Here is a 14,668-nt window from a genome sequence, read left to right as displayed (position 1 = left end):
TGGTTCTTGCTCTTAATGGGGCACGTGGTAAGTTGTGCATGGATTGCGGAGAGTAACATGAGCCTCCACGTGCTGAGTCTCCGAGGTGTCATGCACAACGAGCCACGTGATAAGATGCGCTGATTGACTGTCTCAGAAGCGGAGGCAACTGAGACATGTCCACCGCCACGCGGATTGAGGTGAGTAACCGTGCCACCACGAGGACCCACTAATTAGTGGGTCATTCCAAATTGGGGAGAAAAGTGACCCTTGTAGTCAAATGCATTTTTTAAATTCCCACTGTAACTCAAATTTTGCTTAAAAAAAAAAAAAAAAGAGGATAATCATAAAGTATCAGACACTGGGGCTTTTTGTACCAAAACAGGGTTTCTTCAGTTAATGCTGTGACTGCTATTCTAGTCTTGAACTTGCAGTCGGGTTGGCAGTCTGCCTTTTGCATTGCACCACCTATTGTGCCAGCATGGATTTGTTGATGACAATACTTGCATCGCTTTTAGTGTGAAAGGGCCATTCGTCAGCAATTCGTTTTGCTTATTTGTGCCGCATTTAGTGTGAAAGGGCCTTAAGGGAAAAAGTATACTGCAAGCCAGTCATTAGCTCAGAATATTATCATTCTAAAAACATCATCTTTATTTTCTTGAATATATCTTCTCTGTATATGTGTAAATCTTTTTTTTAATCACTGAATATTGCATACCTGACTCTCTCCTCCCTGGTTCCACTGTACTTTATATGCCAGTAATCTTCCTTGTAGCTCCTCCTCTACCAGTGGTGCCCAAGACAGAGCCAGCTGCTGCTCGGTGAGTTCAAAGGTCAAGTTCTTTGGAGCTACCAATGGCACTGCGTGTGGAAGATATAAACACAGTAAAAAGGGAGAGTGCGCATGATCAATTGCTACTGCACACCTCTGCATAACAATAAATTAAGTTTGAAGCTTGTTTTTATTTAAAATGTAGGATGCAAAGTCAAATTAAGTGCAAGTAAAATCCAAATAAAATAGCTGGAAGACCGCTTTGACCAATAGATGGCAGCACATTATACTTTGTTAATGCAGTAGTGCATTGGTATGTATTGGGGACACACACAATGGTGCATTGTACCACTCAGCCTGGAATCTACTGGACTGGGACCAGTTCTAACAGTTTACAAACATGAAAACAGGGTCAACTTCAGAAAATCTCTCTGCTCCCCAAACCCACTCGCCCAGCTCCACCCCTTCAAACCCCCCTGACCCAGGGTATCTGACCAGAACCAGCTCCCTGGGATGTTTGTTTACTTCCAAATGGTTAATGGTTTTAATCCCGATGGAATGTTAAAATGTTTCAGAAGCTTGAACTTTTCTAAATGTGACTACATACAGTTTGGGATTAAATTTGTCAGCACTAATGAGCTCTTATCGATATAAATAGTAATTTAGTGATGTATGTAACACGTCACATTGTAGAAAGCTGTGAGTGTATTCTGAGATGGATTTAAGTCCTAAAATCACTTTAAATTCACTTTAAATTTCCTTCCTCTCATCTTTGTAACATGCACTGCAAAAATGACAAGCACTCAATTTCATAATGAGTACTTTTGCCTTATGCTCTGGTAGAAATATCTAAACAGCCTTAAAAAAAATAAAAATAATACATAAGAAGCAGAATTACACAAGATATGCAATTTTGAAGTCTTGTTTTTAGAGAACTCAGTATTTCGTGGGATGTATGCATAAAACAAGAAAAAAACATATTTACCAATACAGTAAGAAAATAAACTTGTTTTCTAGTCTTTTTTTTCCTTCTCATCCCATTGGCAAAGCATTTTTGTTTTGTCTTGTTTTAAGCGTAAACATTTCTTAATTGTGTTTTTGTATTGTGCTTGAATTTTTCTGAAAACGAGTCATTTTGCCTCTCAAGTAAATGCATCTTGTTTAAGAATATTTCAAAATTTTTACTTAAAATTGTTTTTTTGCAGTGTAACACCTTTCTTACAGACACAATGTTAACTCCTGAAAGCTGTTAAGAACATGTCTGTATTATATTTCACCCCAAAATCAAAAGAAAGAACTATAAAAAAAAATTAAGCCTTTTTTAAGACTATAACGTTTTTTTGCATGCCAATTAAGCAAACTTCACACTTAACCGTCTTAATTGTAATGCCCAAAATTCACTCACTCACACACTCACTCACTCACTCACTCACTCACTCACTCACTCACTCACTCACTCACTCACTCACACACTCACACACTCACACACTCACACTCTCTCTCACTCTCTCTCACTCTCTCTCTCTCTCTCTCTCTCTCTCACACACACAAACACACACATGTTGTGTTTCCATGTTTTATGGGGACTTTCCATAGACATAATGGTTTTTATACTGTACAAACTTTATATTCTATCCCCTAAATCTAACCCTACCCCTAAACCTAACCCTCACAGAAAACATTCTGCAATTTTACATTTTCAAAAAACATAATTTAGTATGATTTATAAGCTGTTTTCCTCATGGGGACCGACAAAATGTCCCCACAAGGTCAAAAATTTCAGGTTTTACTATCCTTATGGGGACATTTGGTACCCACAAAGTGATAAATACACGCTCACACACACACACACACACACACACACACACACACACACACACACACACACACACACACACACACAAGCTGTTTCTATTTGCATTTTTGACCTAATATTGGCCTTAAGACTTGCCAGTCTATTGCATACTTTGGCAACACAAAAACAAACACAAAGACAATGTTAAGCTTCACTAAACAAACCAAATAGCTTTCAACTGTGTTTGTTATAATGGCAAGTGATTTTCAGTACCAAATTATCAATTTAGCATGATTGCTCAAGGAGTAATGGCTGTAATAATGGCAAGAAATAGCAAGGAGTAAAGAGTGTTGGAGTGATGGCTGCTGGAAATGGGGCCTGTCTAGATTTGATCAAAAATTACTTTTTTCAAATACATCAGTAATGTCCTGACTATACTTTGTGATCAGTTGAAATCCACTTTGGTGAATTAAAGTACCAGTTTCCTTCCGAAACGGCAAAATCTGCATTTAATTCCAAGCTTTTGGCCACCAGTGTTTGTGTGTGTGTGTGTGTGTGTGTGTGTGTGTGTGTGTGTGTGTGTGCGTGCATATATATATTGCATTACAGTCATTTCTTTAACTGTAATAAATTAATGTCATGATGCTAAATGTTTTTACTGGTCCTGAAAATAGGTTTAATTTTCTTTATGCAAAATCTAATTTCTTATTTTTTGTATTTTCATTTTGGGATGAAATGTGTTTGCATATTTTTCGTGTGATTCAATCTAGATCTTTACCAACCAAACTTTATCAACAGCAATTCAATTCAGCTAAAAAAGCCATTTATACTAATTTGACTCAGCACCTTTAAGAAAAAAACAATACATGATGTAATTATCTTATCTAACGTTTAACAAACCTGCCTCTGGAGTGTGAAAGTCCACCCATGTAGAGAACGGGGAAGAGCCCACCTCATTATCACACCGGATTCTCACACTGTAGTTTGAATAACTGCTGAGTGAACCAAACGTGTGCTGGAAAGGAGGAACTGCCACATACAGATCAGGAAGTTTCACCTTCCTTCCAGGTCCCTTTGACATCTAAAATTGTATGAGAGACATATATTTATATATTAAAAAAAAAAAAAAATAAAACGTTTAATTTCAGCTCTAAAATACTATTATCATTTGTGAATGCTTATAGATTTAAATGCAGGACATCCATCACAACAGACAACAGACATCTGCTAATTACCTATTTAAAGACTGCAGTCCTTAAAATGTTTATATGCAAAACGTTTCCTCAAGAGAGCAGAGAGATGAGTTTGTTTTTACAGATGTCTTGCTCCTCTCCAGAGCCAAAAAGCTAAAAAAAAGTTGTAAAATGCCTGTAACCCAAACCCTACACTGTATATACACTGGTATTTTCCATACAAAAAAGTAAATGGGGATGGCTGCTGTCAAGCTCCAAAAAGGTAAGAACACCCCCCCCCAAAATCTGATTTGAAAGCCACGGTAGAGGGCAAGATTTATACGAGTGGTATAGATTACATTTATGGTGCTTTTATTGTCCTTCTTGGAGCATGACAGAAACCATCCCAATTCACTTTCATTGTACAAATAAAACATTTGTAAAAATTCTACCTAAACAGTCTGCCATGCGTTCACACGAAGAAAGAAAATCATTAATGTTTGGAATGACATGCGGTTGAGTAAATTATGAAATAATTGTAATTTTCAGATTAACTATTCCTTTAAAAGCCAAGCACGAGTCTGTAAGGCCATGGCGAAAACACAAGAACATGGACAGCAAAAGGTTTGTAATAATGTCAAACTATAACATATAGGAATACTCCACCTGTATAGTGCAGCAAGAAAGGTGTGAGTGTCCATTGAAACCTGGACTCCAGGTTAGGGTTATGTTATTATCAGACACCTGATGCACTTCAACATTCAGCGGCGAATCTGGTCGGACTGTACAAAAGGTTGCATTAAACATTTTAAAATAAATAAAAAACAATGATAACAAACTACAGTTCTCATCTCTATGCAACCCTGCTAGTCTTGTAAGCTTAGGGCTTTTTGTGGTTGTATTTGTGTGGTTAAGAGTTTAATATCAACATTTGCACTTAAGATACATTTAATTAAACTACAGCAATATAAAGTTGCCCTATGTCTCACCTTTAATGTGTAAAGTGCCTGTGCGTGACACAGAGATGCCACGGGCGTTCTTGGCCTCACAGTAAAACTTTATACTGTCATTCACACCTGGTTGAGCAAATGAAAAAACATAATTGCAGTGGTCTGCATAAAAATAGATATTGTATTTTGCATAAAGAAAAAGAAACCAATTTTGTACCATTACAAATGTATGCATTGTGATGTGATTTTCATGGCAATTAAGCTAATTTTCTCCAACAATTCTCATTACTTCAATGCAAAATAGCTTTTTATTTGAATGTGGAAAAAAACCCAATTTATCATATATAAATGATATATGTACAGTGTTTATAAATAATAGGTTTATTGTTTTTACTGCCTTTCAATTATACTCACTTAAGATAAATGTGTTCACACAGGATGATTCTCATTACAGTATTAATAGTGCTGACCATTCCAACAATTTTTGAATATATATAACAATTAATAATATACAGTTGAAGTCGGAAGTTTACATACACCTTAGCCAAATACATGTCAACTTATGTTTTTCACAATTCCTGACATTTAATCATAGAAAACTTTCACTGTCGTAAGTCAGTTAGGATCACTACTTTATTTTAAGAATGTGAAATGTCAGAATTATAGTAGAGTGAATTATTTCTTTAATCTTTTATTTCTTTCATCACATTCCCAGTGGGTCAGAGGTTTACATACACTTTGTTAGTATTTGGCAACATTGGCAGCAAACTTTAAATTGTTTAACTTGGGCCAAACATTTTGGGTGGATTTCCACAAGCTTCTGACAAAAAGTGCAACATTTACACATTGCACTTTCTTTTTTTTATTTCAAAGTTGACGGAAGAAAAGAAAAAAAAATGTATTCTAAACAGTCAAAATAGACTCTACAAAACTGCACAGGGGGTCCAGAGATGGCCAAAGCAGTGGTGTCTGCGGATGCGAATGCGTCTCCTTCATGATTGGTATGATGGCTGCATAGTCCCATGGTGTTTATACTTGCATACTATTGTTTGTACAGATGAATGTGGTACCTTCAGGCATTTGGAAATTGCTCCCAAGGATGAACCAGACTTGTGGAGGTCCACAAGTTCAAGGCTGATTTCTTTTGATTTTCCCATTATGTCAATCAAAGAGGCACTTCATTTGAAGGTAGGCCTTAAAATACATTCACAGGTACACCTCCAATTAACTCCAGTTAGACTGCTAATTCAGAAGCCAATTGGCTAATTGTCTAAAGGCATCATTTTCTGGAATTTTCCAAGCTGCTTAAAGGCACAATTAACTCAAAAATGAAATGAAATGAAAAATTAATCATGTCATGCACAAAGTAGATGCCTAAACGACTTGACAAAACTATAGTTTGCTAATATTAAATCTGTGGAGTAGTTAAAAAATGAGTTTTAAGGACTTCAACCGAAGTGTATGTAAATGTCTGACATCAGCTGTATAATAATATATTTGATTTAATACAGGACTGGTTAAAGTTGGGCAATCCATTGGGCATCTACAGATGTCAATCAGGAAACAGCACTGTGTGGTTTTTAAAGAGACTATACTTTAAAATATTTTTAAACCATCCTTGTCTCCTGTCTCAACTTGCAACAGGAATAAGGCAATGATAGCTGTGCTGTTTTGTTTCAAATAATGACAGAGCTGCGTATCTGATGTTTAGTACACTGTGTGTAACAAACAACAATTCACTAGTTTCCAACACTGAATGAAACAAACTCTTAAAAGTAATGCATGCCAAAGGTGCTTGTGTCTGACAATATTATCCAAAGAACCACAGACTTACATAAACGTAATGTCTCAATGGTTTCTCTACATCAGCTGCTAAAATGGAAAGTTTACTTTACTGCATTGATTACTATATTGCATTCCCGATCAAGGCCGTAAGATTCAAGAGATCCAGTTACAAAATTTCAATGCAGGGCGTTGTGCTGGCCTTGACCGTATACAGTTACAGAAGGCTTTTACTCCATTAGGACATGATTGGAAATGTAAAAATACATTTCACTCCCCCCCTTCATATCAAATGTACTTTCAATAAAGTTACAATATAGCAGAGACTCTTTGTTTTTCAAACAAATAACAATGCTCCTTTAATAGTATTGTATATGTCAGCACAGATATTCACAATGTCACATTTGTGGCTAGATAATATCTCGTACAGCCCGTTCAACTTATTAGACTGTATTTACAGGTAAATATAAAAGCACTCCATTGACAAACCGCGTCATTTCACTGTTCAACTTCCAAGCCAAACCCTTGAAAGTCACCCCACCCACTAAAAACAACCACTGACTCAGTTCTACAATCTAGCTGCCCAATGTTTCATCTCAAAGAACATCTGAAAAAGGAAACTTACCGGTAGATGTTTCACATTATGTTTCATAGTGTGATTCTTGAATACTTGGCTGGCTAAAGATATAGATTTTCTGATGAATCGCGATCTTCATCTACTCGATCAAGATTGATTATTTTACTCTACCTTCTACAATGGGACAACATTTTGTGTTATGCAACTAAAAATGTCTGTTATTCGCCACTGGCCCTACATTTTCAGATTTCACTCATCAGTGATTTGAGTACCGGTAGTATAGTGGTGAAGAAACATTTTGTAACTTTTAAGTACCAAGTAAGTTTACCAAGATACTTTTCACTGTGTGTTGATAGTAAAAGTTTGATTTAACACGTTTAATGTAATCTGTGTCCAAACAAGAGATCCATGCAATCCATTTGTCATTGAATAGCATCTTCGGTTCTTTACAGTCAGTTGTAAATCAAAAACATCAAATATAGAATATTTAATTGTACACATAGCAGAGATATGGCAGGGAATCTATTTGACTCCACTGGCTTTAATATGTCTCTTAAAGAGACAGTACCGTTTTATCACTTGTTCTACATACCAGTGCAAATACATGTAAATGAAACAAATTATGCATGTAAATGTCACTGGTCCTACTTGACCCACCCTGAGCGGGATTTGAACTGGTGATCCCTGGCATAGGAGTCAGATGTGCTAACAAGGAGGCTATAGAGCCATGGCCCCTAGCCTTGATCGCCAGTGCGTCTCCTAATGCCAGGAGAGTAAGGTTTACACACTGCACAGCTATCAAGTTCCAGATGACTACCGTTACACTCACCCCCCTAAACCTCACTCCCATCCGGGTCACAGCACCAATGTAAGAGGGATTCTAACCGGTGTCAGATGGCATTGGAGGCAGGTGCGATAATGAGGAGGCTACAGCCTTTAGCATTAGTCGTAAGTGTGTCTCTTAAGTCCAGGAGAGTAAGATTAAGACACTGCACAGCGATCACGTACCAGCTGGCTACCATCACTTAAACAAATATGTAACAAAAAATATATGCAATATAATATATCCAATTTTAATATTTATTTTCATATTTATTGATGGAATATATAAATTTTGTACATTTCTAAAAAGCTAAAATGCGACCAAAATTATGAAAAACGAATGGTCAAATAAAATTTGTACAATTAATATTTTCATAATGTACCAAGTTAGAAGGTCCCCTGTGTAATTATCATAATTAGCTGAGAAACAATTTCTTCAAACATAAGCCCAATGTTATAATGACATTATGACAGTATAAATGAAATTTACCCAAATTAATGGACAGTGAATTTAATTCTGATTCGAATCGAGAGCTTGTGAATCGGAATCAATCAGGAAATCTGTATCAATACCCAACTCTAATGAGAAGACAAACCCTTTTAAGGAATCTTTAATTATGATGTGTGTAATTTTTGTAAAAATGCAGCTTTTAGACTGATTCAAGAAGCTTAAGAAGCAAATTTCTTAAAAGTCTTTGCCAGAGTAAAATAGTGATTGTGCCTAATACGTTAATGAAACGTAAGCTTGGCAAACAGTTTTGGTAGTTCATGAATGGCACGAATCCTAACTGTGTGGACTGACTTGCTTCGAAATGGCTTTGGTGTGTCTCACCTTTAACAACAAGAACTGAAGGTGATAACATGAAATCACCATTCTGTTCACCCCCCAGCCACCACAGCACCTCCACAGGTTCTGGAGGGCCCGATGCAGCACACGTCAGGTTAAAAGGCTCCCCTGCAAATGCTGCCACATCCTGGGGTTCCACCACAAAATGAGGCACACCTGAAAATATATTCAGTAAGATGCAACAAAAGTATATGAGACATAGATTCAGCTATCATTACATAACACTACGTACATAAACTTTATGACTTAATCTTGTTATTGTAACAATTTTACATTTACACTGTTCTGTGACCATCGGCAAGTGACAGATGAAACATTGTAGTACTATTGAACAGAAGAAACAAGATATGCTCTGAAGAATTCACTATTTGATGATAATGAAAGTTGTAATCGATATACCTGCTACAGTAATCCAAGCAGGCTCAGAGGAGATGACTGTGCCTTGATATTCTACCTCACACCAATACTTCCCAGCATCCTGCTGCTGTATGGATTTAACACTAAAGACAAAACAAACCCCACTCAGAATGGAAAGGCATAGTTCAACAGAAAACAAATATGACATATAACTTTCTTTCTTCAGTGAAACACAAAAGAAGAATGTTAGAAGAACTTAAAATAATGTTTGTGCTGTTTTTTTTTCCCAAACAATGAATTTATACACAGACCAGAGGCAGTCAAACAGGTCCAAACAGGACAATAAAGCACCGTAAAGGTTTTCCCCTCTGCTGAAGCTTTCAACTCTCATTTGCACTTGTGAATATTCAAACATGGTGCATCATGACTGATTTTTGCATAGCTTGTAAACAATGAAACTTGGTGTCATGCATGTCAAACTTGGTGCGAATCTTGATGCGCCAAGTTTGAATATGCACAAACACAGATGAGTTTTGCGAGCCTTTTTGGAGCTTGAAAGCCCCTGGTCACTGTATACTTTTGTTGTTTTGAAAGAAAGTCATATGTGTTTGGAATGACATTAGGGTTAGTACTAAATTTACAGAATTTTTACTTTACATTTTTATAACACAAAAACTAATTCATGGAAATTTAGCAAAATGTCTAAACTTTGTATCTTGATCATGGAATAATTTCACATATGATTAGAAGTCTCAAAGTTTTACAGCCAAAGTAGTACCAGTAAGTCTAAGAGTGCTTAGAATTGAGGTTTATGTAGACAAAGGTCAGTTGCGCAAACAACTGAACAGCATGAAATGCATTCACATAAAAGAAAGGCATGAGCATGACGCATATATTTGTTTTCAGCCAGCTATGACTGCCACCAAGAGAAAGTAGTGAAAACACATATAGATTACACTGGCAGCATGGTATTCAACATGAAAACGTGACGTCTATCATTCTGTAGGCCAGTCTATAAGCCTCTTTAGCCTAATCTTACAGCGGGCAAAACTTTCAAAAGCAAATTTTCACTCAAACTGCTTTTAGTTCAAGACAAGGCTAAATCAGCATCTGAAAAACAGGCAACTGGACTGTGTCAACTGCTCATGATTTGCTTGTTGGTACTGTATTGTTATAAAAGTACCGCAAAAAGTTTTGTAGAGATATCTTGCCACAATGATGGTATCAGATGGTAATAGCAAGATACTTTGATATATTTGAATGGATATATACTTTGATTACATATTCTTTATATTTCCTTAGATTCAGATACCCATGTATGGGGTATAGAAGCCCTTGTGACTGTGCAATGATGCTGAGTGGGTTCAGGGGTGTCCCGAGAGACAGTTTAAAAAACATTTGTATATTTTCATTAAAGTAAGAGACTAGTCTACCAACTAGTAATTTTAGTCTTTCCTTATCCATTCCAGACATCTAATTAATTTTCACAAAATTAGAACAGAAATCGATTTGTTTATTTTTAAAGGCTCGTAACATGCTGATTAATAAAGATACATTTAGAAGGGAAAAACATTTTGGTCTAAAAGGTGCTTTCAAACCACTTTAACTCATGCGGCGCTTCATGTCTGCACACATGCAGGGAAAAGAGGAAACGCGTGCGGAGCGGGACAGGGCAGCCATTATGCATGTTTGGTACTAGAGAACAATATTCAAGATTACAGCACAGAAAGATCAGAGCTGTTGTCCACATCACTGTTGTTCTGTCGCGCTCTTCACTAGAGACGATGAGAGGGCGCAACCGTTGTCATGAAGTCTTGCGGTGCAGATGGAATCAATCCGGTGTCTGACGTAACCTAATTGTTAGCAAGGCAGCTAGCATTAGCACATTCATCCAGTCTGACCCTACGTTACCACTGGTGCGTTGTGAGTGAAACTGAGAGCGTTTTCAATGAATTCCTATGAAAGCCGAGCGTCATGCTCACAAGGTGGATCGTAGGATTGGATTTCGTCCGCCAGTATTGCCATGGTTCATGCCTAAAAACATGGCATTACCATAGAACCCGTCCAAAAAACATTGCATTACCATATATCATGCCCATTATTATTATGGTACCATGTACAAAAAGCCATTATACAACCATCGTTTTTATTAATCTGCCAAAAATCCAATCAGATGTGGCTTATTGTACGTACATACAGAGAAAGTCCCCAGAAAATTCACTGTGATTTGTCTGCAAAACCTTTTCATCTCTTTAGCATTGCTAGCGTGTGCAACACAAGGGTTTTGAGCTTTTGGGCCCTATTATAAGAGTGTTAGAGCTAAGTGAAACACTATGCTTTAAGTCATAAGCGCAAAATCGATGGGCATGGAAGTAGTTTTTTTCATGCAAGCATGCACTGACCACTGTCCACTGGCGCATGGTGAGCGAAGCTGAGCGGGCGTTTCAATTCATTCCAATAGGAGTGGAGCAGCAAGCTCGTGAGGTTGATTCTTATTGGAATGATTTAAAAATGCTTGCTTAGCTCAACAGGTGCCATTGAACATGCACTGTAAGTCTAGGCACAAGTTGGTTTGGTGAAGTTTTGCACACAAAGCGCTAATGGGTCTGGGTCAAGTGCAATTTTATTCTGAGGTTCTTTACCGGTTATTGCACCATCTGCATTCTATTATAATAGTCCATTCCCTCAAGCACCAGCTAATGCAATGAATTTGAAGAATAGAAATATGTGCACTTTTGTGCATTAACTGCATCCCTGTTGAATATCAGACATATTTCTATGACAGTGTCACTCCATTAATACGCATGGAAAATGTGATTCTCGTCAGGATTTGGATGTAGGCTCCGTTAAATGAAAGAGAATGTAAGTATTATAAATAATTGTCATCTACTGACATACAAATCATGGTTAGCATTAACAGCGATTGTATCGGCATGCACTTCCCTTCTACTGGTCGATTTTTAAAACTTTAATTAATTTATTGAAAAAATATTTCTAAAATCAAATGACACTTCAAACTAAATTAAAATATTATCAAAATAATGAAGTGGTCAAAAAAAAAAAGATTTTACCCTTTCCAACTTCTTCCACCATTTTGCAGTGACTTAAAAATCACTCTATGACAACAGGTGGAAAAATAACAATGCAAATGATATAATGAATACAATTGTAAATATAAACATAATAATAATAATTGAAAAATAAACCATGACCTATAAATAGTTGAAAACAAATCTAATACTTTTTGTTTAAAAAAATGGCTACAACACTGATTGTCAGGGACTTATATGATGTTCCACTATATTTGCTGAGTTTGGACATGAACTTTATTACAACCAGCTAGTGGGATCTCCAAACTGCGCTGAAAAAAATGGTTCTCTAAATGGTCTTATCTCAATGACCTATTTCTCAGGAAAATAGCAAATTGTACTTTGCGCTACTTTATTAACATCCAATAAACCCACAGTTTGTGCACATTCACCCATAGATAGTGCAAACACCCCCACCCATGCCCACTTTAGCTTTCCGCTGGCACAAAAATTGCGCTTAGAACTAGAAGATGCGTGCTTAGAATTGGATGAGACATAGCGCATGGTTGTTGCACATAGTGCTGTGCTTTGCGCACTCACAAAAATCCCTTGGTCTAAATTGGACAAGTACATTTTTATTAAATGTATTTTGATTTTGTTGTTTTGCAGTTCTTGAAATCTAGATTTAAAATATGGCTGAACTATTCTGATGAAGAATAAACATCTGAGAGAGGTATATTAATGAATCTCTGCACTAATGCTGTTATTTACATGCTCAGCTCAGAGAAATAGCAGCTCAAATCTGATTAACCAACTCCAAATGCCTTCTCTCCTATTACTTTGCCTGTATATATCTGAGTGGGATACATAGGGATTGAAATACATTCCTTGATTTAAATAATCCACAGTTTGTTTGTTAATTAACACATGCCAAAACACTACAGGCCACCAAACACTAGAATTTCTCCAAGAAACACTTTAATACTGTGCTTAAGAATCAGGTTATACAAGGTCAAATCTAGCCTTGTATATCTCTGTGGGTCAGAGGCTGGCAACAGTAACAAATAAATGTCTCAGACTTGCTGAAAAAAACAAAGTCCTTGACTCCTTGTGTTCATCTCTCCAGGTGTCTCAATATAAATGACTGTGTGAACATGACCACATGATCCTGGAGTTACTATGGTACATAATAAAATAGTGTTATGTCTCATTGCCCACGCTGAGATAATAAAAATAAACTACAGATACTGAGCCACGATTGTATGGCAATCGGATGGACTCGCAACAAGAACAAGACACATAAACGTGATACTCGTGCAATGTTTTGAAGTACTCGTGCGCATGTCTATAGACTGAACACGTAATATGCGTGCGCATGACGTCATTGTTTTCAAAAAATTGCGCGTTTTTGTATGTTTACACGGAGACGATAACGGCATAGTTTTCAAAAACGTTCAGTTTTTTGTTAAAAACATTGTTGTGTAAATGGCACCTTAGAAATAGTTTGTGAAACAGTACGCATTATGCAACAATAAACATTTCAAACATTAGTTTAAGACATTCTAGTCACATGACCTCATTTGTATTTAATTATGCACGTGACATCCAGAATTATTATTACTGTTATTATTTTTTAAAAGTTTCATTAACCGTTGGAATTACAATTAAATATTGAATCGAGATGGAGTAAACAATTACAGTTGGTATCGCTTTTGGCTCATTTGTTGATACTAAACGAGAGGTCAGGGCGAAATGGAATGTGCTGTTCACTGTGCAATACAGTATGTCATGTTGTGTGCTCTTTTTAGCATGTTAACAAATGCAGGCCATTCGGTTATTCGATGCATACAAAACACATTTGTATTCTGTCCACAGTCTACAAAAGATCTATTTTTGAAGAAGTCAGAGTGGTATAATAACAGTATACTGTACACTATTCCAAACATAGTTAATCGTTTCATAATGTGAAATCTGATGGCATCAATCAGATGGCGATGTAATTTCAGTTTCAACATTCTCCTTAACGTATCCCTTGTATTTACTTCCAACACTGTCTGGTGTTTCAGTTCTCAACTGGAACCAGTTTCAACCAGTTACATTTCAGTTCTGACCACTGAAAATGTCAACACTGAATAACAGGAAGCTCCAACAGGAAACTTGAACTCCATCAGACTGTCCTACCTGTGGTAGGTCTCCCAGTGATGTGTATCTATTGTAATGTACATCTGATCAGTGCTGTAGAGCTTCTCTCCATCCTTCATCCAGACGATCTCTGGTTCACTCAAGCCCTCAAAGGCACAACCCAGACGGGCCATGTTACCCTGAGTTACTGTGAGGTTGGAAGGGCTTTTGGTGAACCTTAACCCTGAAGGACACACAGTTTTAGATGTTTTAGATTCAAATTTACAACCCAAGTAATAACCAAGACATCAACAAATCTACAAGGGGTTTTGTCTAGAGATTGACCAATATGTTTTTTTCAATGGCTGATACCGATATTTAAAGACTAGTGTAGCTGATGTCTGAAATAATGCAGAAATATACAAGGATGAGCCAAAACAATATGACCACTCACAGGTGAAGCGA

At 36.8% G+C, this 14,668-nt stretch overlaps 1 protein-coding gene across 1 annotated transcript in view; it reads right to left on the bottom strand.

Annotated features, from left to right (window-relative positions):
* The window catches only part of LOC127662581 (tyrosine-protein kinase receptor TYRO3-like), a 28,570-nt gene that overhangs the window by 11,236 nt on the left and 2,666 nt on the right, over positions 1 to 14,668 (bottom strand). Inside the window, exons 2-8 of the mRNA XM_052153836.1 lie at positions 14,264 to 14,447; positions 9,096 to 9,196; positions 8,682 to 8,852; positions 4,708 to 4,794; positions 4,385 to 4,500; positions 3,447 to 3,627; positions 698 to 840 (exon numbers count right to left, since the gene is read on the bottom strand). Of these exons, the coding sequence (XP_052009796.1) occupies positions 698 to 840; positions 3,447 to 3,627; positions 4,385 to 4,500; positions 4,708 to 4,794; positions 8,682 to 8,852; positions 9,096 to 9,196; positions 14,264 to 14,447 (983 nt within the window). The remainder of the gene's footprint in view (positions 1 to 697; positions 841 to 3,446; positions 3,628 to 4,384; positions 4,501 to 4,707; positions 4,795 to 8,681; positions 8,853 to 9,095; positions 9,197 to 14,263; positions 14,448 to 14,668) is intronic.

The sequence above is a fragment of the Xyrauchen texanus genome, chromosome 22 (assembly GCF_025860055.1).
Source record: "Xyrauchen texanus isolate HMW12.3.18 chromosome 22, RBS_HiC_50CHRs, whole genome shotgun sequence".
Taxonomy (NCBI): Eukaryota; Metazoa; Chordata; class Actinopteri; order Cypriniformes; family Catostomidae; genus Xyrauchen; species Xyrauchen texanus.
Note: the sequence above shows the minus strand (reverse complement) of the source record. Positions and strands in the feature narration are given on the sequence as shown.